Source organism: Podarcis tiliguerta (genome assembly GCF_965153285.1).
Source record: "Podarcis tiliguerta genome assembly, chromosome: 2".
Lineage (NCBI taxonomy): Eukaryota > Metazoa > Chordata > Lepidosauria > Squamata > Lacertidae > Podarcis > Podarcis tiliguerta.
In genome coordinates this window covers 52,491,887-52,518,473 of record NC_139535.1, presented here as the reverse complement: position 1 = coordinate 52,518,473, position 26,587 = coordinate 52,491,887, and the positions used below count along the sequence as shown (strand labels likewise).

Below are 26,587 nucleotides of genomic sequence, written 5' to 3'. Positions count from 1 at the left end.
ATGACCCCTGGGGTCCCTTCCAACTCTATGATTTTAATAATAGGTGAGCATTCATATAAATAACAGGCTAAGATGCATGGCTGCCCAGACATTTAAGGGATCATAAACCTTCATGCAGGTGCTTACAGCTGACACGCTGTATCCACCCGTACGAGAATCCATATCAAGACTGACAGCTGCCTTCCAAACATATTGATTGTTGCACTACTACTATCTGTCAAGATAAAAACAGACACCATTTATTCCCCAATGCTGTTATGAACAGCAGTACTAGCTATAGAGAGAGTGAGAAACTTGATACCCACCTATTGCAACTGAGTAACTTCATACCCTCCTCATCACTGGACAACTGCAACATCACATAACGACTTGCATGTGTAAAGCAGCTGTCACAGATGAAACACCAGTTCAGAAAGAGTTTTCATGCAACAAGACATCACTTAAAGCAGTGGTTCCAAATTGGTGGTCCGCGGACCTCGGGGGGTCCACATAACCCACCTGGGGGGGGGAGTCGGTGGCATCATTCACATAACAAAAAATACCAGAGAGATATCAAAATCGTCAAAGGTCCAGGGCTTGGCTTTTGAAAAACAGGGGGTCCACATTATTTAGCTAATTGGGAACTACTGACTTAAAGCATCACTTTTTAGTAGAGGCAGCCAGGGATGCTTGTGGAATTTGGTGGGCCTGAATCTCAAAGTGGACTCATCTGGTCAGCACCTCTGAGTTTAGCATGCAATTTGGGACATGGTCTGCTTCGAAATCCACTTCCACTGAATTTCATGATTTTGGTCTGCCTTTGCTTCTTTCTTTTTAAACTGGCACTAGCTGCTTTGAGAAGGCAGAATGCACTACTGTAGCCACATGAATTGAGAGTGGAAGTGGAGATGGCTCTGCAAGCAACAGCATGCAATGATGTGCCACTGCAATCAGGTGTATTATTGTTGTTGCTGTTGTTGGCATTCGGCTGTTTTTGAAAGACAATGGAGTGTGCCTCCAGAGGTGAAGTCAAACCACTGCACACATCGTGCTCATTTTGGGGTAGCTTGTCCACCTTTGGTCCCCACCCTGTGCTCAGCTCTCCCCTATGGTTCCTGGAAGCTGTCAGCCTGTGGCAGTAGCCACACCTTCGGAATGGCTTTGACTGGCCGGCTAAACCAGGTGAGGGTAGCCAATGGGTCTCAAACCCTCAGTGAATTAGGGACTTCCCCAGCATGTGAATACAGATTCCGGCAGATTGAGCCGACAATATGTGCATGGAGGTCCTAAGCTGCCCATAGGACAAGATCCCCTTCTCAGACTCACTGATGTGGTCCCAAAGGAAAGCAGAGCAATATGTTTGTCACCAGCTTGGTTGCAGGAGTTGCCAGGAGGAAGCATACAAAGTGTCATCCTACTGTTGTAGGGACTCCACTTGTGTAGGGTTTACTCCTTAGCCTTTTCTTCTCCTGAAGATATCCCACAAGGCAGCGGAGGTTTAGGATCATGTTAACAACAGCAGCAACAACAACACTTAAGCTGCCCCTCTCATCAACCACCTATGGACCCACAGGGTGGAGAGGAAGACCTAAGATCTTTTTAAAATGAGCTTCTGTATTTCATGAACTGAAGGCTGAGAGAGATCCCACTGCAATGTATATTTTCCTTCTGTTTTTAACCTAAGAAACTGACATGGGGGTGGAAGGGATTGCAGACAACCCTTTCCCCTCCAGCTGGCTTCTCTCAGCAAGTGGGGGGGGGGGGGAGGCAGTGTGGAGATTTTGAATGGGAAAAACAGCTAAAGGGGAAAGGGTTAAGAAACATCTCTCTTTGCTGTCCTTTTACTTAAATCGGCAGCCTCCATACAAAGGAAAACAATCATGCGCACACAGACACAAATAACCCATGGGGGAAAGATAGATGTGATTGCGTGTCACATATAAAGAAATAGTCAGGTAAGATTCTCAAGGTGACATCAGGGACTTTTGAGAGATAATGGGCTCCTACAGTGTTGGGAGAAACCCACCAGATGGCACTGACACACTGTTCTGTGCTCTCTGCGCAATACAGAGTGAAAAATGAATCAGCAACCCAGAGGGGAAGCTCCTGTCAAAATCCTGACTCACGTCACTAGAAATAAATATTCAGTAATGAGCTATTAACCTTTATGGTTCCCTAAGGGGGCATGGGGAGGGGACATGCTAAATACGATACTACAAAGCTGCACGGGATCCTGCTTAGCTGCGCAGAAGCGCACCTTTGCAGGATGCTTCCAGGCCAGAGGCTCCTCAGCATCAAACTCCAGTATGGGCTTGGGTAAAAGCATGAGCTAGACAAAGCCTGCTTGCATAGGGCTTTCAAGCCTGTGAAAGAACAACAAGAGAAAGAAGATCTGAATGATTCAGATACGCTTCAGGCATCATTGCAGAGGAAAAGGAAGAGACTGGTCCATTGGGAGGACCCATACTGGACCAGGTTGACCGACCCCCCACTCCCTTTTCTGTTCTCCATAGCAATGCTCATGTCTTGATTTCAGCTCCTCAGCTCCCTCTTCATTTATACTCTATCCACATCAGGAATCATATGATGCTTCCAGACACGGATGATTTAGCAGCGGCCAAGCATTGCTGTTTTGCTTTGAGCTTCAAGAGGAATAGCAAAGACTGCGCTTCCAGACTTCTGGAATTCAAAAAGCATTTTGCAGCCAAGTGGGCAGTCCTTCTTTCCCCAGTCATAAATGTTGGGGATAATTTTTAGAAGGACCGTATTGTGTGTTTGTGTGAAATAAAAGCATTGTTTGGCAGGGGGGAGGGAATGCAAGGTTTATAGAGACAGAGTTGATTTCTAGAAAGGAGAGATGAACCACAGAGAAGAAAATGGCAAGAGCAATCTATACAAGTCATAACCAGACCCAAAATTTACTGAACAGCTGCCTGATTTATTCTACATCTGGGGAAATGATGGAGCTGTCCCATGAAGTTAAAATACTTGGGATTTTCTTAGCTCTGAAAAAAAACCATTAAGAGCAGTGTGTTTCGTTCATGATGTCATGCAGTTGCTCCATAAAAAGTGAGTAAACAAAGCAAGACTATTTCACAGTAAATGCTCAGTGTGAAAACAGCCATAGAATTTGAAAGCACCAAAACACTATCACACCATCACAGGGCAACACTATCTGCCCACCAGCCTCTCACTTCTCAAACCTGAATCACACACTCCCTTTTCACTTTGCTCGAAGTAAAAGTAAACACAATGAACGATGCCCACAAAACATACTACCCATCCTCATTCCCTTTTGGAGTCCTTCATATGCAGTACCTACATTTTCTGACACTTTAGGTTTTCTGGAGCCCTGCAGCCAAAGATCTGGCTGGGTATTTCAAATCAGTCTAGGTGAATTTCTGCTTTCCTTGTTGCTGAAGTTCCTGGCCATGCACATCTTTCCCACCAGCCCACCCTTCCCGTCTCAGAATCCTCCTCCTCCTCCTCCTCCTCCTCTTTCCTTGGATTTTCTTAGCCCATAGCTGTCAACTTTTCCCTTTTCTTGCGAGGAATCCTATTCGGAATAAGGGAATTTCCCTTTAAAAATGGGAAATGTTGACAGCTATGTCTTAGCCATTACTGTTGGATTTATTTGTTTAATCTGCATCTACATTTTTCTCCAGTGAGCTCAGTCCTTTAATCCTCACTACAGCCTTGGTTGGTAGGCTAGGGGACTCTCCCTCCCCTCCAACAGAATCCTGGGAACTGTAGTTTCTCCTTCACAGTGGTACAATTCCCAGTGAACACCAGGGATTTGAAATTCTAAACCAGCAGTCCATGCCTGCTGAACATGCTCAGTCTTCAGTGGGCTGCTATGAGTCTTCCACCACACCCAGCCTGGCCTTAGTTTTCTTTCTTTAAATATATTTGTACTTTGTGAACACTGAGGTTCCCCCAAGTCTGTTCATCACATCTCTCCCTCTTATGTGTGGATGGTTCTATTTTGGCTACATAAGAACCCACACTCGGAGAATGAGTTCCTTATTAATTTATGGGGTAATCCCCCCCCCCCACTCTTCACTGAATTGAAACCAGAGCAGCGTGATGCCTTGGTCTTGCTTTGGAAAAATGAAAGAGAGGAGCACCCTAGTCCTAAACCAGTTCAGGATGTACAAATAAGTACATTTTGTTTTCTAGTAGTTTCTCATTTTTCCATTCCTAAATTCAGTTTGTCATTAAAAAAAACCACAACCTCACAATTTCCTCCATATTTTACTGTGTATTTATCCTAATATGCACATATTTGTAGCCAATTTTGACTAATACAAGTATTTTTGCAAGCAATTTCCTCTAATATAATGTATTTTTGTATGTTGTTTTCCCTAAAAATGTATTTTAGCCACTCTTCCCTTAAAATACAAATTTTTGCATATATTTTGAGGTTGGAGAACTGCAGGGAAGTGAGAATTTTGAGGGACAGTGGCATTTCAGTTAGCTTTCTCCACAACCCCTAATCCTAGTTTGGATTGGGTTTAGCATGCAGAAATTATGCCCTGGGTGCCATTCACCTCACTCCTGCAAAAATATCTTACATTATGATGGGGGAGGTAGAAAGGAAGTGTTCTGCTTTCAGTTCTGTTTTTAACTGCAACTATTTTTAGAATTCTTAAACTGTTTTAGAATGCCTTTTATTTACAAAAAAAAATGTGGATATGTTTACCGCTCTGGGCTCGTTTGGGAGAAAGGGTGGGGCACAAATTAATTAAATAAATAAATTCCTGCTTCCTGAGATAGGAGACTGTCACAACTTAACATTTATTTTGTCATTTGTCTGCTTTTTGCTGAGTTTTATTAGAATGCTGCATGCATCCGTTGCCAAGAATCTAATGGCTGGAAAAAGAAGCATACAGTGTCTGTCAGTGGGGCTAATATGCCGACGATTTTTAGTGCTGAAAGCTTCTAGAGCTACTATAGCCAAGCATCCAGCCTACCTACAGTTAGCTAGTGTCAAGCTGAGAAAAAAAGGAATAGCATTTCCCTTTTCTCAATCTTCCCCCGCTTCCTGTCTCTGCCTCTCTCCACCCCACCCTATTCCCCATTTTCCCCTTGGCTTTTGGCCTGAAGATTTAGGCATCATTTGAATGGAAAGCTATTAGCTTTGCCTCGTCACCCCATTTCCAGGGCACTAATAACTCATCCCAAGCTCCCTCTCTCACACGCCGCATGTCGACTCTAATAGCTTGATAGATCGGGCAGTTTGGCTTGCTCCTCTGCGTGCTGATTCAAGCACGAAGTTTTAATAATTAGCCACATAAATACAAGTCCATATAACAAGGATGCGAGAGTTTTCTCCATGGATGAGGCTGTGCTGCGACAGCAGGGGGCCTTACAAGTTATGATATTAGCAGAGCTTTGTGTGGGGAGGCTGTGTTTCTAAGACAGAAATAACAGGGGGCTGTGCCATCACAGAGCAGTGTGGGGTAAGTAACTAAGGTTTTGTGAGCCCGGAGGACCCAGTGCTGGAATAACAGGGCCTTGCGGGTTAGTAGTGAATACAGTGGTACCTCGGGTTAAGTACTTAATTCGTTCTGGAGGTCCGTTCTTAACCTGAAACTGTTCTTAACCTGAAGCACCACTTTAGCTAATGGGGCCTTCTGCCGCTGTGCTGCTGGAGCACGATTTCTGTTCTCATCCTGAAGCAAAGTTCTTAACCTGAAGCACTATTTCTGGGTTAGTGGAGTCTGTAACCTGAAGCGTATGTAACCTGAAGCATATGTAACCTGAGGTACCACTGTACTTGAATTTATGTTCAGCTGTTTGTCCTTTTATTAACTTGGTGATATTAGGCTAATCTGGAAGCATGGGCAGTGCACTGGAAGAGGCTCCAGCTCAGTTGGAGAGCACAGATGGTGTAAATGGACAAAATCCCAGGTTCTGCAGCCTCACCAGTTAAAATATTCCTGGTAGCAGAGCTAGGAAAGACGTCTCCCGAAGACCTCAAGGCAGCTGCTACATGGACCAATGTTTTCTGACTGGCTGAAAGACATCTCTTTATTTTTATAAGGCAGTATATCCTTTCCCCCCCCTGGTTTGATAGAATAAAGCCAGTCACATATTTGGCAGAATGCACACTGATAACTAGGCTGACACTCTCCCTTGGCAGCGGCTCCTAGGGACATGTGAGGGTGCAATGTCAGCACTTGAGTTTTTGTTGGATGCTGAACTCAGAACTGCATTAAGTGGAATGTTGAGCCGTTTCGAGAGGGACATGAAAATGTCTCCTAAGAGAAGATACGAGGCTGTAAGCAACATTTTTCGCTTTTTCTCAAGAGCCAGATTTGAAAAGGCACGCAATTTTCTCTCATCCGCTCTTATCCCCCTCATGTTCTGTAATTCCTTCAGAATACCCAAGGAGTAGAGACTGGGTTTTCCCTAACAGCTAGAGCAGATGTTTAGCAAGACGATAGTTGGCCATTACAGGCTCTATAGTGAATGCAGTCTTGAAAAATGGGCATACAATATATATCCCAGCCTAATCAGAAATAATAATATGGATTACATTTTTTGCCCTATGCTAGGCAAAAGGTCAGGTTAGATGCCAGTAAAGGTACTTTAAATTATATGTTTGGACAAATTGTGTTTCGTTTCCTTACCTGTGTGTTGATTCGGATGGCCCCAATGGAGGGAATTTCAAAATAATATCCTTAAAAAAAAGAGACAAGAAAGGCATGACACAAAGAATTTTAGAAGTGCATTTTAGCATGGCACCTCTTAACTCATCAACAAACCCTCTTGTGTATCCCATCAATTTCAGCACATCAGCTACAGGCCCCACAATCAAGCAAGTTGTGCATAATCTCATTGCTTTTAATTAGTCTAAAGTATGGATTAGATTGTGGCCAAATCAGCCTCCTGTTTCAGATCTCAGAGCTTGCTGGTATAAGCCACATTGCATGCTGTTACAACTGGATCTAAGAGATATGTATTGTGTATATTAAAGGGCCAGAAAAAGGTGTGGAGATAGAATACCTATCCACGAATAAGTGGAAAGTGAAGAATTGAATGAATATATATATATATATATAGTACCATTCATACCCAAAAGCGAGAAAAATAGATTTCATGAGGAAACTCAAAATCTAACTTTCAGCAGCGGTGTGGAGGGGAGAGGTTCAGATAACAAACAAAAGAGACAAATGGAATTTGAGATAAGCAAAGGAGGAGTGGGGGGCAAATTCAATTATGCACACTTGGGTTCCACTTCAGCTTGAGGTAAGTATCCCTTTGGGATCCAAGGAGGAATTTGAAGAAAATAAGATGGAACCATGAGGGTGTTCTGTGCAGGATTTCCAGGTATTGGGGCAGCGAGGGAGAATGGGTTAAGGCACTGAAGACAAAAGGAATCTCTCAGGTGTCTGGGGGTCACAGTGTTGGAGGAACAAAGGTCACAGGGGACTGGAAACATACTTGGCACACAGGCAGGGATAGAGGAGGAGCCCATTATAAACAAATCTATACTCATAATTTGTTGGTTCCCAACTGATCAAGCTTTGTTCACATCAGAAAACCTCTTGTTTTGAGATCCTGCTTACGTCTCAGTTGTTCATGCATTGTCAGGGTTGTTGTTTTTTAAACCAACTGCATTTATGCAAAATTATATGTAAGAAGTGTGTATTATATGCATAATATATATAAAAGGGTCAGGCTTCATGCTATACTATATTTCTGCAGCATAATTTTACCCACAGCAAGATAGCGCAGTCAGTAAGAGCATGAGACTCTTCATCTCAAGGTCGTGGGTTTGAGCCCCACATTGGGCAAAAAGATTCCTGCATTGCAAGCGGTTGGATCAGAGGACCCACATGGTTTCCTTCCAACTGTATTATTATGATACATATGATTTTTATATCGTTATTTGCATCGTAATATGTATCTGTTTATGTGCTGGTTTTTTAAGGAAACCTGAAGTATATATGCATATAATATGGAGGAATTGTTCGTGGTCTTAGCAGAACAAAAAAAAGTTGGCTGATAAGATGAAGGTGAGATATGGGAATTAGGGGGGGGAAAATCTGTGTAGATAAATTAGACATCAGGATTTTCCAAAGATTCCACCACATCTATGGCTAAAGAGGGCTTTCCAGTCACGCTTAAGGGATTTTGGTATCAGAGTTTTATCTTTCACCCAGTTCCCTTTTTAAAACAGATTTTCCCGTTGTAGGAAATACAGTGGTACCTCGGTTTTTGAACGTCTACGTTGGGAAACATTTCGGGTTTCAAACACCATAAACCCGGAAGTAGATGCTTTGGTTTTCAAACACTCCTCGGAAGTCGAACATGCCACACGGCTTCCACTAAGTGCAAGATCCTGAGGCCTAGCTGTCGGCTATTGAGTTTTCGGTTTTTGAATGTTTCAGAACTCGAACAGTCTTCCAGAGTGGATTACGTTTGAAAACCGAGGTATCACTATAATTGGTGCCACTTATAGTGATACCCAGAGCCATTTCATCTCACAATGCCTTTGGGAAAGGACACTACCTTACAATGTAGCTCCCTTCCAGGGAATCCTTCCCCTTAAGGGAAAATATATATATGCTTGATAAGGCAACCAGGCCCCCGCAACAATGTCCCCAGAATAGTGACATGAGGTGAAATTTTTCGTAGGGGAACAGTTCGGGCCCGAACATTACAAATATGCCATTGTCATCTTAACTGGATCCCATTCCATTTCTGAGCCCAATTAAAAGTGCTGCTTTTTCACTTCAAGGCCCTTCATAGCTTGGACTCATGGTACCTGGATGATTGAACTTTCTGTATATTTTATTATCATACTCCTTAGCTTGTTGTTTTTAACATGTTTGTTTTTATTCCATATGTTGCCCTGATAGCTTTTTACAATCTGAAGAGAAACCAGAGTATACCCTGACCTGATAACTTTTTGTTACAAAAGAGCCTATAAATATTGAGTGAACAACAAGCAAACAGCCCTTGGAAAACAGCAGCTTCAGCTACTCCTGCAATAGTTCAAATTGTTTTACAGTCCCCAACCACGTAGCTAATGCCTGCTTGCCACCCACCATGAACGTACAGGTCAAGCAAACACTGAGATGAAGAAGTCCAATTCCTGCTTTTAGGTTTGTTGTTGCAACCTCAGTAATGTCACCCCAGCATTTCTGAAGCCAGTAAAAGGTTCACAACAGCGGCAGAAAGAAATATAGCTTGCATTTCATTGTAGCTTTGAAAAAGCGTCTAAGGACAGTTACCCAGCAGAGGGAGATTTTCCTTTAAGGCAGGGGGAAAAACACCTCCAGCTTGTTTCTCCCTGAGTTAACTGATCTCATGGAAGAGCTGGCCAGCAGCCTGATGTCTCTTGCAAACACAAACAAAATGCACATCAAATAGCGGGCGCTGAACCTGCATTGCTTGCTCTGCAGCTGCTGCCTGGGATGGTTGTAGCTAAAATCTTCCACGTCTTTCCAAGGGGAATGCCACATGATGGAAAGAGCACGAGGCCAACTTGAGAGCAGCAGCAATAATAATAATAATAACTACAGTCCATTTAGCATCCGAGGCTTTTACAGCAAATGTCTGTTGCTCTATCTACTGGTCTATGGCATCTGTCCATCAAGCACATTAGTGGACTACTCTACCCAGTGCAACTATTGGCCCATCTATAGCATCTGTGAACCTAGCTGTCCACAGTGCTGCCCATCACTCTGAAGCATCTGCCTATTTAGTTACCATATCTGTTTAGCAGCCCCCATATGAACTCTGTATATGACATTTTTATCTATTTCTCTACGACTTCCTTCATTTATGGTAAATTCATCCACAATAAATGAAGGACACTGTGCCATTATTTTCTGTAGACAGGGAAACAGAGGCACTGACAGAAAACAAGTGCCAAATGATGGAAGAATGAATAAGATACAATGGCAATTTCTCTCACATTTTCTGTTCACATGTTTTAATAATCCTTGAGAAACTTAATTGTATAAAATATTTACTGACATGATGAGCTTGTAGAACTATGATTTTCCCTCTTTGTACACAAAGGCATTGCACACAACTTGAATGTGTAATTTATTTTGTTTTATTTATTCGCATAGAAGGTCATTAGTTTTTTGTTAAAGTTTGTCTGGTTTCTGTTGCTTTTCAAGTTTAATGTTCTTGGAAATAGTTGCTGTTAGGCAGAACTTTTCCAATAAAAGTTGTTTTATACAGTATTTTCTACTTTCATTGTGTAAACCTGAGGACTGGGATTGCCTTGGTTTTTAAAAAGACTGACCCATAAGTCACTCTGGAGACTTTTTGGGCTGAAGAGTGGAAGAACAATAATGCTTAAATATGTTAGTACATCCTTGAGATGTGCATTTGGCTATAAGTAGCACAGGATTATCTATCATCCCAGACCCCAATGTACTACTCGATCTACAAAAATGCTGCTCTAAGGCTGTCTACCCCAGCCGTTAAGCGGTTATATGGGGAAATAGTAATACAAACATTCAAGCTGCATTGCATGCAAGTAAAGGCTAGTACTTCTCTTGGATCTACAGTGGTACCTCTAGTTACAAACTTAATTTGTTCGAGAGGTCCGTTCTTAACCTGAAACTGTTCTTAACTAGAGACGTGCTTTTGCTAATGGGGCCTCTTGCTACCACTGCGCCGCCAGCACACAATTTCCGTTCTCATCCTGGGGCAAAGTTCTCAACTCGAGGTAACTCTTCCAGGTTATCGGAGTTTGTGACCTAAAGCATTTGTAATCCGAGGCGTTTGTAACTCGAGGTACCACTGCAATACATTATTGCTATGAGTTTGTGGGAGGTAGATTGTATACCTGAGCCCCCTTCTAATTTCTGGATCCAGCATGGATTTAATTCCTGGAATACCCAGGCCCTCTAAGTTTGGGCCATTAAAGGACCAAAGCAAGTGGCTTTGTGCCAAATGAAAAATGATAGTTAGCAGTGCTATTTTTCTAGAAAAAGAGGTGCTGGAACTCACTGTTGTTCTCTTATAATGGCAATGGCACCCACCTTAGAGGTGCTGGAAGCGATTTACGGCTGAAAAAAAGCCCTGGTAGTTAAAAAGACAAAGGCCAGAGTTGGGAGTTATGTGTGAGAACTAGAAGTGAGAAGCTCTGTCTGGGAGAGACAGAGCTATGCCGGATTCCTGTTTGATTCCCATAGCTGTGGCTATGGGAGAAGCAAGACCTTTCTGGGGTGTCAATGCTCTGTAAATAAAGCATATATCATAAGGACACAACAGGCTCCACCATCCTTCATTCCAAGGAAACAGAACCCTGGGTAACGGCGTGGAACCTACAAGGGGTCGGTGGCAGGGAGGGGGCAAGCTGGTGAGCAACGGGGTCAGTGGGATGGCGTGGGGTGCCCCAAAGTTTTCTCCACAATTTTTTTTTTGGGGGGGGATATGCTAATCTACCATGCCCAGTGTGTATAAATGTAAATTAAACGATATTGCAAAACTTCCCAAAGTCTCAATATTTACTGCTCACATAGAAAGCTGCTCCTGGAACTTACTCCTGTTCGGTAATGTAACTGAAGCATGACATAATATGAACTAGGCCATAGTTGTAAAGGTTGAAAAAGTTACTCCTAGGGGCAATCAAGAAGTCCAGATTCATATTATGCTGCTTTAACGAACAGCAAACATTTCCCCTCAATACAATTTTTCCTCCTAGACCTAGAGCTTCTTCTTGCCAACTGTATCATTCTTGCATCCTATTCAATTGCTGGAATACAATGAGAGTGGACTCAGAATTAGATAAGCTAACAGGAAGGATTCAGGACCGGCGAGACCAGAGGTCTACCGAAGACTGGACTAAATTTACTGAGTATCTGAAAAGTATTTGCGATGATCAAATTACGTTTGTAGGACTACAAGAAGCTCTGTGAGGAGTAATTTAAGAAATATTGTAAAAATGGAAAGGAAGAAATGATTTGTTAGAAAATGTAAAGGCAATATTAAGTTAAGAATTGCAGGAGAAATAATTAAGACGGAAGGCTATCAGAGATGCTGAAGGAAGTCCAAATAAGGATATATGTAAAATAATTTGTGTGGTATGTCTTAAATTTTTTGTATGCTAAAATTAATAAAAAATATTATATATATAAAAAAGAGAGAGTGGACTCCCTTGTCCTCATATTCTTAAATTATATGACCCTTTTATTCTTGTTGGTAAGAAAACTTAAAGTGGTAGCCAGCAACAAACAGTTGGAGATCCCTCGTGCTTTATCTGCCTCAACTCATTTCTATCTGGTTCAGGAGTGCCTGCTGTTTTCAGTGGAGCTCCTTCCTGCATGTGATGCCACTATTGCTCTCAAAATGCCTTTGATGTCAGAACCAGAGGCCTGGGGGCACTAGCAGCAGGAGATGACAAAGCTCTCGAGAAGCAAAGGCTCAGCTCCTCCTCCTCATGCCACTCAGAACAAAGGGCACAGGGAGAGAGAAGGGGAGAACAGAGCCTTCATCCATAGGGGAGGGCACTAAATAGGTTTCCGAAAGGTCACCGAGAAAACACAGGGAGGCAAGTGAAAGCCACAGTTGGGATAGTCATATAGTTGTCAGGGAGGAAAATAACGAAAGGAAACCAAAACCAACAATAGGACCTTGACAACATAAATGGCTGCCAAAATCTATTCCTTTGCTGTGGTCTAAACCACTGAGCCTAGGGCTTGCCAATTGGAAGGTTGGCGGCTGGAATCCCCGCGATGGGGTGAGCTCCCATTGCTCAGTCCCAGCTCCTGCCAACATAGCAGTTCGAAAGCACGTCAAAGTGCAAGTAGATAAATAGGTATCACTCTGGTGGGAAGGTAAACGGCGTTTCTGTGCACTGTTCTGGTTTCACCAGAAGCGGCTTAGTCATGCTGGCCACATGACCGGGAAAAACTGTCTCCGGACAAACGTTGGCGAGATGAGCGCCACAACCCCAGAGTCGTTCGCAACTGGACTTAACTGTCGGGGGTCCTTTACCTTTACCAGTGGTAAAGTAGATGCTACATGCAATTATATGCAATGAAGAATTTGCGGCTGTAAAAAATGGAAATCAGCCTTGGAAGACCAAAATCTTGAGAAGACAAATAGCATTTCCAAGGAAATGTGGGGTGGAATGTGGCTGAGGAACAATTTGGAGCAGAAATGTGGCTGGCAGAGTTAAGTGTTAAGCAGCTCCTGCCCCAACCCCTTCAATCCAAATAGATGCCTGGGGCTGCTTTTTGTTTTAAAAACCCCCCACAAAACCCACTGGTGTTTTATGATATGCATATGTGACGTCTACTTCAGAGGTCATCAACTTAGCACCCAAAGGCATCTTGGTGCCCACAAAGGCTTTCACTGGCGCCTCTGGGCAGGGGCCCCCGACTATATTTTCCTGGTACTGAGGAATGCTCCTTGTTGTTATTAGATATCAACAACATAACTGGGTTTGTGTGTGGCCAATACTGTGTGATCGCCACAGTCAGGGCCAGCAGAACATAGCTGACTTCATACTGGAAGTATAAGGTTGCTTGAGGGGGTTGTTACTTTACTTTTTTATTTTGCCATGCCTGCATGGCAGGCCTTTTGTGACTGGTGCCTACAGCACTCTCTAAAAATTCAGTATGTGGCCACTGGTCCAAAATGACCTCTGGGCTCGTTTAACCCTGACAGGGTTAACCACAGAGCTTGCTTTCTAAGATGAAGGTGCTGGCAATGATGTCTTCTAGGAAATCACTCTGATTATTATTTGCTAGATTTCTTGCTGGCCTTCACCAGCCTTCATCATGATGCCCCAGTGTGGCTTACCTCATTAGGCAATATTAAAAACAGTTAAAACAGATTACAAGGGCCTCCCGATTAACGCCAGTTGGGTGCAGAAGGTTTTGTTTACTCGGTGATAAGGCAGCCCTCACAAGCACAAAGGAGATAAATTCTGTGCTGCTGTGTGACAAAGTCCTGTAGCACCGTAAAGACTAAGAAATCTATTTTGGCACAAGCATTCATTATCAAAGGCCCTTTATTCTTCATTATTTCTTCAAATGCCCTGGAGTTGAGCCATGACACTGACAACAGTTTCTGGGGCTAAACCCTAGCAAGCTCTGTCTTAGTACAAATTAATTAATCAAGTTAAGCAGTTGAGGCAGGAAGCAGTTGTGCCTCTGGTGAGGAGCTCCTCAAGCCTGCTCAACGAAATGCTGAAAACAGATTATGACAATTGCTGCTGACATTATTTCACTTGATGTGATGATGTGGGAGTGGGGGAAATGTGCAAGGAAGTGGTCAGAAAATGGCAACAGCCACATGTCTGCCTGATATGAGTGCATGCATCAAAGCTCTGGGATGCCTCTCTTGGCAAGCTCCTGTGCTGGGATGCAGAGGAAACCAAAGCACTTCCATGCATACAAAGACGTGCAATAAAGGCTGCTAAGTAAGATGCCCTGATACAAACACACGAAGGCATCCTGAAAAAGCATTGTAATTGAAATATACTTGAGAGTGGATTTCATGCTCTTTATTCAGCTCATAGTGGTGAGGAGGAATGGAAGTTCCCCCATAATGTCTGCTTTATATACATTATTTACACAATGGGCCTCACGTGATTGGCTAATTCCGGGATTCTCCTGTAGACCAATCAGGTCGTGGATTCACTTCCACCTGGAGCTGGATTGGGTGGCTCCTGTGGACCAATCAGACTGCTGCATTCTGAATCCTATTGTTCTAGGACCAATCAGACTGCTGCATTTTGGATCCTATTCAGCTCAGTACATAACAGTAATAAATCTGTGATATAGTATATGATGATCTTAAAAAAAAAAAAGTTTAAATATAACTTTGTGAAAAATACAGAAGCTTTCCTATTAGGAATAGCAGACACAGGTATAGCAAAAGAGGATCGGAAAATATTCCTGTATGCCACAGGTGCGGCGAGGACCTTAATTGCCAGAAATTGGAAAAAAGAATTTGTGCCAACAAAAAAGGAATGGCGGGATAAATTAATAGATTATACTGAATTGGCCAGATTAACAGAGACAATTAGGGGACAACCCAGACAAGAATTCCAAAAAGAATGGGGAAAATGCAGAGAATACTTTACCAAACAGTGCCCCAAAATATACACCTGGACTTGTTTTGATTAATTTCTATAGGATACTTTGCGGTTTTAAAAGTCATAATTAGGAAAAATTGTAATAATCGCATATAAAAGAAACAGTATACAAGAATTAAATATGGAGGCCATTTACAGGATAAAGGAAGTCTTTTATTTTATTTTTATTTTTTGTGTGTAAGGGGATAGGAGTTTAATTTTGATAATTAAATTGTCAATGGTGGTGGGTTTGTTTGTATGTATGAGTTGTTGTGGACTATGTTGTAAATAAAATAAAATAAAAATAAATAAATAAAAATAATTCGAACCCCAATGAGAATTAGCTACTACATGTACAGCTGATAGAAAGTCACCACAACTCAGGTGAGGCTGAAAAGGCCAGGAACCGAAGGAGAGAAGAAGAGAAATAGGAATTTGAGCATGAATGACCAAAGGTATTCTCATGGGACAGGACAATGGGAAGATGGATTACTGCAAGCCCAAAGGTTCACAGGCCTCCACCATCTGCTGACAGATACAGGAGGTGTGAAAGGAAAGCCAGAGCTGCTGAACAAAAGGGCAGATGAGGCAATCTTGGATAAATGAGAGGCAGAGACAGGAGGCTTCAGATACAGAGGAAGGTGAAGGAGATTAAAGGGGACTGAATGTGATGAACAAAGGGAACTTCAGATGGCAGCGAATGGGAGGGGTGGACAGCAGGGAACAAGAGGGAGGCCTTTGTAAAGCATAGGCAGATGCTGCCATACTGGTCTTGCAGAATAAGAGACAAAATATGGAAAGTGATATCCTAATCTGTTAGCATAACAACATGCAAGCTTTCAAGTTACACAGACCTTTCATCTCTGTAATATATGACCTTGCATACTTTTAAAGAAGCAGAAAGAGGTCCAGTGTAATAAACTACTACTGATCCAAATGGCTTTTAACTGGTGTGGTCTTATTTTATTCAATATGCTGCTGATCATTTGATTTACTGTTTTATAACTGCTTCATTGGGGTTTTGATCATTTGTTTTTGCTGGCTGTTTTATATTTTAAGATGTTGCTTATCTCTGAATTTTGTCATTTTAAAAAGTTTAAACAACACTATATCTTTCAGTTTTGTGCTTTATAATTGTGGCCTGATGCAGACTGCATGGCTCCAACCTCAAACCTTGCACACTTTTTTGCTCCCCTCCTCCCTCCATCGCTTTGTTCACCATCTAGCTTGACGAAGAGTTCTGCAGAACTCAAAAAGCTTGAATGCTACTTTGTGACATTTTGGTTTGCCTAATAAAGGCGTTGCCCTACTGTGGATTTTTGAATTTGTTTAGAAAGGTAGCCAAAAAATGTTTTGAACGCACACACACAGTGCTTTATCCCATTTTTCTCCCTGAGGGAAAGGTATAAATAGCAAATGATTGTCCTGTACAAATTTAAATGCAAGAGGTAAACTGCAGAACACTAGATGCTTCGTGCGTGATGACGAACCAGCCTCAAGCCCATGGGACATGTGCCATTTCCCTTCCAACCCAGATCCGCACCTTGCTATTCCCCCTTCCTTTTCAGGCATGAGAGCTGTGAGGAAATGGAGCTATGGAGCTGTGGCACCTACACAATGGAACACTTGGTCTTTATTTGACCCTTACCCTGTTTACCTTTCATTGGCAAGGGAAAACTTGGTATGTTCCCCACAGGATTACCTGGATGTTTTTAACAGCTGCTGTTTCCCCCCGATTATGAATTATTTTATCAAGCGATGCTCCCTGATTCTTATTGCGTGTCTGGTTTCTTGATGATGAATGATTTCTTTAGGTTTGCGGCTTAGAGTCCAAAATTTTGACTGTTTTACAACAAGGGGAGGAATCCTTTTTAACCTGAGGGAGGCATTCCCTTGTAGCTACCCTTCTAGAGGCCACATCCCAGTCTTAAAAGGTAAAGGTAAAAGGACCCCTGACCATTTGGTCCAGTCATGACCGACTCTGGGGTTGCGGCGCTCATCTCGCTTTACTGGCCGAGGGAGCCAGTGTACAGCTTCCGGGTCATGTGGCCAGCATGACTAAGCCGCTCCTGGCGAACCAGAGCAGCGCACGGAAATGCCGTTTACCTTCCCGCCGGAGCGGTACCTATTTATCTACTTGCACTTTGACGTGCTTTCAAACTGCTAGGTGGGCAGGAGCAGGGACCGAGCAACGGGAGCTCACGCCGTCGCAGGGATTCGAACCGCCGACCTTCTGATCTGCAAGTCCTAGGCTCTGTGATTTAACCCACAGCGCCACCCGCATAACTACCCTTCTAGAGGCCACATCCCAGTCTTAGGTAGGGCTAATGCAAACAAGTGCATGAGGCAATGAGAGGACGCAGGGAGTTGGATGGGGAAGTCCCATAAGACTGCCTCCAGCCCATGGGCCAGAGGTTCCCCCACCTCTCTTTCATACACTGTTTTGGGTGCCACCTCTCAGTAGAAATATGGCCTGTAAATGCTAAAATATATAAACAAACAAAAATATTATATTTATCTGCAGCTATAATTAGTGGCAGCATGCTGGGAAGGCTCTTGTTTTCTCTGTGCTGCAGCTGTGCAGAATATTCAGCCAAGCAGTACATACTGTGACAGAATGCTTGCTGTTACGGAAACGTCCTCCCTGTTTCTAGTAGGCTTCCTTTCTTTGCCAAAGAGCAAAGTGCTTTGCCCAAACTGTTTATATACTTTGCTGCTGAGATATTGGCCTCAGGTTTTCCTTAGGTGAGCAGACAGACAGCAGCTGGTTCTCTTGGCTGAGCTCTTGGTAGCCATGGAAGGAGTTAGCCCAGTGGAGATAAGCTCTCCGTAGGCGTCTCTAGATGGCAAGTGAAGACAAGAGCATCTATGATCTATTTTCACAAACTAATCTTAGAGTGGATTTTTTTTTTGGGGGGGGGGACTCCATCAAAAGAGTATTTAGACAACAAAGTGATTCTTTTGAACTAGAAAACACAGATGATTGTGCACATAAGTACATTTTCACCAAAAATATACCCCAGAGTTTCATTATAATGTTCCCCTAAAATTCAGCTTTTGGGTTATCAGGAAAAAAACCCTGTTAAGTGTTCTGGAAGGAGAGAAAAGGGAGAACAGACAGTGAGGATGGAAGTCTCATTAATGCATGTAAGTTGTCCTGAATGATGGGACAGGGCAGGTTATAGATCTAAGAATGTATGAATGAAAGTGAGTTAATTCACAACCCCTGCTACCTATGTTGCGAAGATGTGTTCTCAGGCACTGGGTGCCTGAATAGTTTTTGTACAATTAGGAGACGTGACTGAAACAAGGTCTGATGTAATAGCTGAAGACTATTCACTAGATTAATCTGATGGCTTAGAGACCAGGAGATCCAGCTGAAGTAAGTATAAAGTTAAACAAATAGGGGCTATAAAAATGGTTGTCCCAATCCAGACAACGTGATACTCCCTTGGAGAGAGATGTTGGCCTCACTTTAGGATCAGGAACGGTGGACAGAGATGTTGTCTACCTGGATGTGAATCTGAACGTGGATTTCCATCCACTTTCTGATGCAAATGGCTATGCATAACTACAGGTGACTGCAGGTGAAGTGGAACAAGCAAGTTAAGACAAGGGCCTTGGAATGTGGAGCTATTAGGGTCAATTCATGCAAGATACAGGGTATGCAAACATCAGTTATCAGTACCATGTTCCACATGCAACATTCCTTTAAAAAGTATACTTAGAACATGTGCCAGTCCATTTCTTGATTCTGGATGCCGGGTGGGCTGACTCAAGATTGTTCACATCAGAGATTACCGGTTCTTGGATAAGAAATGTTGCTTGGCCTTCACTGTGTTCATGCACATATCACACTAATCGTGCTGATTATGTAAAACTAAACCAATTAAACTATGAATAATAGCTGAGCATCACTGGCTCAGTGGAGCGAGTTGCTTACACTGGTCTACTCTGGAAAACAGAAAGCTAACTTTCCCCTCCCCTCTTCTGACAGCAGAGGATAGTTTCTCCCCTCTCACATTCTGCTTGACAGGCTAACAAGAGGTAATTCTGTACTTAAGCCACTCTCCCTACCTTTGTTAGCACACGCCATCCACTGCAGAGGAGTGACGTCATAGTTATGCTGTCCAACAGAAAAGGTGAACACTCGCACCTGTGAAAAGGAAAAAAAGAGTGATTTCTTTTTAATAAAGAAAATAAAATTAGTACTATCCTTCAATAACCGTGGAGGGTTTGCAAACACCCCAGCCCATAAATGCACACATTTTGCATCTGAAATGCAAGCACCTGTAAAGGAAAATGGCAGATAGAGATTCTACAAGTAAGTACTTCCTAGGGACTTATCTGTATGACCACTAGCTGCATGGTAGCTGCATGGCACCTCCCTCCCTCTGGCCATGCATCTCCTGCACCAAATACAATTTTTTAAAAAATACATTTTCTAAGGTGTGGCAAAAAGTGTGATCTTGCACATGGTGGCAGCTGGCTGCACCCAACTAGCTGAGGAATCAAACACAAAAAAGGAATGTTCAAGCAGCTACCATGCCTTCCAGTTTCCCTGTGCTAAGATAAATGCTTGAATGGTGCAGTACATGCTCTGCAGCTGGGTGGCTTCATGTACTCTGTAATTTATAGCCTGCTGCTTAGAAGCACAGTTCTTGATCATTGCTCCTACTGAAGTGATAACTAGAAAACCAGCAAACCAGCCAAAGCATAAAGGTAAAGGGACCCCTGACCATTAGGATCCAGTTGTGGCTGACTCTGGGGTTGTGGCGCTCATCTCGCTTTATTGGCCGAGGGAGCTGGCGTACAGCTTCTGGGTCATGTGCTTCTGGGGCACGGAAATGCCATTTACCTTCCCGCTGGAGCGGCACCTATTTATCTACTTGCACTTGGACGTGCTTTCAAACTGCTAGGTTGGCAGGAGCTGGGACCGAGCAATGGGAGCTTACCCCATCGCAGGGATTCGAACCACCGACCTTCTGATCGGCAAGCCCTAGGCTTTGTGGTTTAACCCACAGCGCTACCTGCGTCCGGCTTACACCGTGTTAAATAGTAAAATGGAAATTATTTATTTGTAAATACAAATCCTCCAGAAGGACCAAGGTGGCTCACAACACTATAAAACCCATCAACAATGTTAAGCCCTTGATGTACTTAACTAGGGGGTCTGTTCCTACAACCACTGGATGGGCAGCACTTGTGGATGAAATGCTAACACATGCTGGCTCCCATCAGCTGTGTGTACCAGATACTGTGATGTGCCCACCCTTCAGCACAAGCAAGCAGGTGCCACTCTAAACCCTTTCTTGCAGTGGTATGGCAGAAGCAGAACCCTGTGTGTCATGGCAACTGCCCATGAATTTTCAAGCAGCTGCCACCAACCCAATGGCCACCTGGATTTGTCCTAAGATCAAGTACCTGGTGCATATGAGTATGGCTGTTCATCACTTAGCAGTTCATGTTTATAACTTAACAATTCACATCACTAACATAAAGTGCTTAAATTATGCTGGACATCGTTGTGCTGCTATTCAGCAACACCTTTGCACAGATGCATGTCACAGAAAGAACTATTCTGTCTGGTTGTCAAAGCCAGGAGCTATTCGTTTCCCAATGGCACAATGAAGAAACCTCAGTTTTCAAGCAAAATGAAGTAAGCAGATTGAAAAGCAACAAGTTGACAAAACCACATTCCTGAATGAAATGCGTTTGGGATCTAGGTCCAACTGTTTGGTTTTAAATACATATGGTTGTATCCAGTCTTAAGTCTTATGCAGAGTTTGGGCTCAGCAGAGATTTCAGAGTCCAAGCCAAGCACACATTTATCATTGTGAGATGAGTTGCAAGCTAAATGGACTGCCATTCCTGAACCCGTTATGTGGGTGGAGAGACCTCTATCCCCTGAATCAACAGGCCCACAGGAAAACTTGTGCATATTATTTATAGATTATCTGGGAAGGGTCTTATCACACAAGTGCTAGAGGACTGGACTCTCCATCAAATGGGATCAAGAGGGAATAAATTTGACTACTATTGGTAAGAGTTGCTACTGTTGTAGGCAGTACCCACTCCCTCAATTTCTTTCCTTTGTTGCCTGCATGCAGGTACAATGAGTTTGGAAATAGAATAAAAACATGGAAAAGGTGATTTTCTGTGTGCAAGCCATGAATCAGAAGGTGTAGATGCTTGGAAGGAACTGTGCAGCTGTTGAAAAGCATCAGGATTGCTATGAAATACTAGTGAAAGTAGGGAAGACGTTCATGAGCCAGAAACTGGATTTTGCTTTGGTGCAGCATTTCACTGATCTTTACTGTTCTGCAAACTGCTGGACGAGGAAGATGATGTTTCAGTACAGTATTCTATTTCTCACTATTGAGATCTCTCATCTGGTTTAAAATGTTAGAGATCATACCCATTTCCTTTCCCTCTTGTATATAGGGAGGGAGAAAATAAGTCCAAGCCATTTGAGTACTTCCACCCAGCAGGCTTGTGTGTGTGTGTGTGTGTGTGTGTGATGGAATATCTCCCAAACTCAGGAGTGTTGACAAAGATGCACCTTTTCCTGTAGCAACAGCCTGTGCAAAGTTTCAAAGGAAGTTCTGTCCACCTTTTTTGGCACTTCAAGGTCGGTGCAGGTAATAAAAACAGTGCCAGCATGTTAGACGCCCCATTAAAGGGGCAGTGGCTCAGTGCGGGAGCAGACAGGCAGGAAGATCAACTGTCTAAATAGCTCACATCAAATGAGGCGGAATCCTGCAATAAAGCATGAGTTAGCCACTTCCCCTTGTTCCCGTGACTGAGCTGATCCAGGTCACGCAGCAGGTTCCTCAGCTATTCGGTGCTGTGTCTTGACTCATTTATAAGGTTCCATATGCAAAGATCTGGGTGGGGTGGTACTGTCTTCCACCCCTCATTGGCTCATGCACAGATTCTATCTGGAAAAGCTAATAACAGTTTGAGCAGGTGAAGAAGAGGCACAGTATGACTCCACCTCCCCCCTTCCCTGGCACAGTTCAAGCCTCCATATGGTACATTCGTGCCAAATGAAGAAGCACAGAATAAGGGAGGCACAGTGCACACTATTGTACTGTCTGGTATATGTTTTGGCTGCAATACACCCATTTTGTGTAACAAAGGTCTGTCAGAGGCAAAGCTTAAACTTTCAGAGAAAGACAAATCCACCTAACAAACCCTGCCAGCAGAAGCCTGACACAAGGGCTTCCACTTGTACAATGGGGCTTTCCTTCTGCACCCCCCAAAATAGGCTTGGGGGGACTCCCAGAACATTGCAGAGGGGAGGGAGGATTGTTCCATATGGCAAGCTGCTATGCTTGTGCAGATGGAGCGTCTGTAATAGCACACCATTAAATCCCCCACAAAGACTTCTATGGAATATGTATGGGAAGCTACTCACAAGTAACTCTTCCCAAACAGACAGCAGAAAAATCTCTTTCCCTTTCCTGCTCCCAGGTAGAAATCAAATTTACAATGCTTTTGCATTGGCAACACAACAACGACGACCCCTTCTATACCTGAAACTTGAATTCGGGAATTTATTTCCCATAAAAGCGAGTGGATCCCCCCCCCCGTCCCTTGTAGGCAGCAACTTGAGTGAGACCATTCGGGAATCTAGCTTGCCAGATGCTGCGAGTGAGTGGCTTGTTTTGCTCTCTGACTGATTGAGAGCCAGCAACACTTATCTACAATGGCATGGTAATTTACTTCATAACTAACAAGTTACCTTAATCGGAATCAACAGCGTTTTCCATCTCTAGCTAAGAGCTGCTTCACACATTATGACATTACATGCTGGAAAACTGTAATGCATTTAACAGCCCTGTCAGAATTTTAGCTAAGACAGAGTGCTATTTTTGCATTCATTTTCTTATGCAGTACTTTATATTCTGGTTTTACCTAGATGAACCTGCTTGCTTAAACTTGTGTCCTGTGATATTCAAAAACACAAACATTTGGATTAAGGCCTGTGCATATTGTGTGTGAGGGGAGAAATCAGGGGTTCCAGTGGGGAAGGGTCTCAGACAGGTTCAACGCTGTGATGGAAGGCTCAGAAGACTTAACTGTCTCCCTTAGTTGTCTCCCTTCAACAAGAAGAGAACAGACACAGAAACAGAAAATCCCTGACTCCATCCAGATACATTAAAGCCTAGAGTCGGCTAGTGACAAAAATAATAATGGCATGTGATCCCCCTCCAAGCTTTGCTGCAGATCAGGGATAGCTAATAACACCCTCTGGGCATTATGGGCCTACAGCTGCCATTGGCCCCAGCCTTCATGACCAAGCAACAGTGATGATGGGAGCTATAGTCCAACTATTATCTGGAAGGCACATTGTTGGCTACTGCTACCACTACTGTAGATCCATAGAGAATGAGGTCTCTCTGTGCACAACTGTTAAGTGGGTCAAAACTCAGGTCTGCAGCCTATAGCTCAGAAAAACACTCTTGGGACCAGAGAGAAGCCTGAAAATTAGCTCTTGCCTGATAATGGAAGATAATAATGGGATATATTTATAGTATATTGCTGGGCATGGGGGTGGGTGGGGGGCAGAACAACAGTTGTAAGCAAACTCTGAAGTGAACAGCATCCTTGGCCTTGCCAAGCTGCTTGCCCCTGTGATGAGCAACTACTGACAGAAAAGCTGGAACTGAGGCAACCGGGAGTAGCCAGAAGAAATGCTATGGTGGAGCCTCAAGGTCAAACTGCACATACTGCAGGACATTGCTGGTGCGCAATGCGCAATGGCCTGCCTGACCAAGGTTGTCTCCAGGGTCACGTTGGACACTATTGTTTTGGGTGGCATCAGCATCATGCTGAGGGTGCCTCATGGCTAGCTTGAGTTTGCATGGCAGCCATGGGACTAATTCAGATAGCTATCACCCCAACGCACAGGGTGAGGCGTACTCTCAGGGCTGACTCATCAGCAGATCAGAACGGAGACACAGAGACTCAAAGTAAACCCAGTTTTTTATTCAAGAAAATAGTATACAAGCAGAGAGCATGGAGGCACAGCTTTCCTCAGTGGCAATATTGCCAAGATTGGCTCTTGGCCCTTGCTGCTTCCTCCGAAACCTCCTCCTCTGGATGTCTCTCAAACTGGTGTAAACTCCAGTGGGGAGGGTACCCCCATGGGCTGAGCTTTCTGTTTAGCTACATGCAAAGCCCTATGTGACCTTGGAGTCAAAGGGGAAGGGGAGCTTACTACAGTGGGACCAGGCAGCTGCTGAGAAGCTGGTGCAGCTTTTGTCCCTTCCTCTTCCTCCTCTCTTTCAGTTCTCAGCCTGTCTCTGTTTGCACCGTGTTCTGCCCTTGAAAGGCTTTCTGCCTCTAGCTCTTTTCTTTCCCTAAGCCTGTTGCTTCTTCTACCTCCCAGCCTCCCTCCTCTTCTGACATGTCTTCAGAGTCCCACCACCACAATTCTGGCTGTGAGCATTCTTTCTCCTCCTGCTTCCTTAGGGAGCTCTTCGGCTGGAGCCTCCCACTGCCCCTCTTCATCCAGTCAGTCCTTGACAGTTACACTTGACTTAATCTTTCTTGTAATAGTAAGAGGGGGATCTTGATATGGAGTGGTGGTCATAATCCCGTTGTCATAGTCAGACTAGTTTTCGTGGCATTTCAAGTATACATTTGCTCAGCTCCATAGCACTTTCAATGCAGTAGTTCTTGCGAATACTGTTTGGGTTGCCCAGTACAGAATTTATGGGATCTGCTTCAGTTTTTGAGACCCAATAATGTAGACAGGACCTTTGCAATGATGTGACCTGCTTCTTGCTCTCTTTACCCATGTTCATCCTGGCTGCTGAAAGCCAGTTGGGGAAAATGGATTGGCAAGGTGTGGTAAACATACAATGGAGTGGTGCCTGCTGTTCTTAAACAGGCAGTAGTGCATCAATTCCTAAATAAATCCATCTTGGACCCTGTGGTTTATAACAGCTACCACCCAGTGACAATCTCCCCCTTCTTGGGCAAGATGGTGGAGAGTGGTGGCAGAGCAGCTGCAGAAGTTCCTGAAGGATGCAGCTTATCTGGAGCCATTTCAGTTTGGCCTCAGGCATGGCTTTGGGATTCACTCACCCTGCTGGATGACCTGTATCAAGAGCAGGACTGGGGGAATGTGACTATGACAGTAAGAGCTGTTCAGCAGGCTCCTTTGAAAGGTGGTGGACTCTCCTTCCTTGGAGGTTTTTAAGCAAAGGTTGGATGGCCATCTGTCATGGATGCTTTAGCTGAGATTCTTGCATTGCCGGGGGTTGGACCAGGTGACCCTTGGGTCCCTTCCAATTCTAAGATTCTATGTTGCACATCTTTTGAGACCATTGATAATGGTATCCACCGGGACCAGCTCTGTAGGATGGTATTAGGAGCACTGTTTCACAGTGGTTCTACTCCAGCTGCAGGACCATGTCAACAGCACTGGGAGATTGTCTCAGCCCTATGATCCTTGTGCTATGGTGCTCTGCAGAGCATGATCCTGTTACCAGTGCTGTTCAACATCTACATGAAGCATTCGGGAGTGGTTATTAGGAGTTTTGGGTAAAGTGCCATCAGTACACTGATGACACACAGCTTTTTCTGTCCATAACATGGACATGAGTCAGAAGAGGCAGAATGTGATCTGGACCACTGTTGGGCACAGTGGTGAACTGGAAGAGGGCAAATAAACTGAGTTTGGGCCCTGGGAATAGGAAGGCACAGTGTGTGGGGGCTTCCCATGTCTGAGAGATGGGCCATTTGCCTGTTCTGGGCAGGGGTTCACACCCTCTGAAAGAGCAAGTCCATAGTTTGGGAATAATCCTGGATCAGTCTCTGTCCCTTGAGGTTCAGGTAGCATTTGTTCAGGAGTGTCTTTCAGCTATGGGTGCTATGCCAGCTGCAGCTATTTCTGGACAGCAATAGATTCATTCACTGGTAACCCAGGACTTGATTATTGTAGTGTATTCTATGTGGGGCTACAAATGGGCCTGGTTTGAAAGCTCCAGCTGATGCAAAATGCTCTGGCTAGACTGTTGATAGGGACAGACTACTGCCTGCTCACTGGTGATTAAAAGCTTGGACTGGCTGCTCATATGTTATTGGGTCAATTTTAAGATTCTTGTTTTAATTTACAAGGCTTTTAACAACTTGGATCCAGGATACCTTAAGGACTGCCTAATCCTTTATATCCCCACCCAATCAATGAGGTCTTTGGGGTAGTCTTTGTTTATCTCCCCCTCCCCCAAATGGCTTAGATCCACCAGAAGTTGTGCATTCAGAATTAGTACAATTCTGTGAAACCCCCTTCCAACTGAGATTAGACTAGGTCCCCTCCAGTTTGAACACTCACTGTCTTGTTAGGCCAGTTGTACTTCTCAAACACATCTTGCACTCGATCTTCTCCTCCGTCAGTGAACATCATGATCATCTTATTGCAATTGGCTCTCGTGATGTTGGACTGCAAATGGGAAGCAAACATTTGAGTGAGTGCACAACTCAGAACCAAAGGCAGTGGCCTAGAAAGGATTGTGGGAAGAGAATGCCAAATAT

At 43.8% G+C, this 26,587-nt stretch overlaps 1 protein-coding gene across 4 annotated transcripts in view; it reads right to left on the bottom strand.

Moving 5' to 3' along the window:
• CACNA2D2 (calcium voltage-gated channel auxiliary subunit alpha2delta 2) overlaps positions 1-26,587 on the bottom strand; it is a 513,315-nt gene that overhangs the window by 61,168 nt on the left and 425,560 nt on the right. For all 4 annotated transcript variants that reach the window (XM_083429356.1, XM_083429357.1, XM_083429358.1 and 1 more), the window contains 3 exons: positions 26,388-26,495; positions 19,118-19,196; positions 6,615-6,664 (listed from right to left, as the gene is read on the bottom strand). In XM_083429356.1, the coding sequence (XP_083285482.1) occupies positions 6,615-6,664; positions 19,118-19,196; positions 26,388-26,495 (237 nt within the window). The remainder of the gene's footprint in view (positions 1-6,614; positions 6,665-19,117; positions 19,197-26,387; positions 26,496-26,587) is intronic.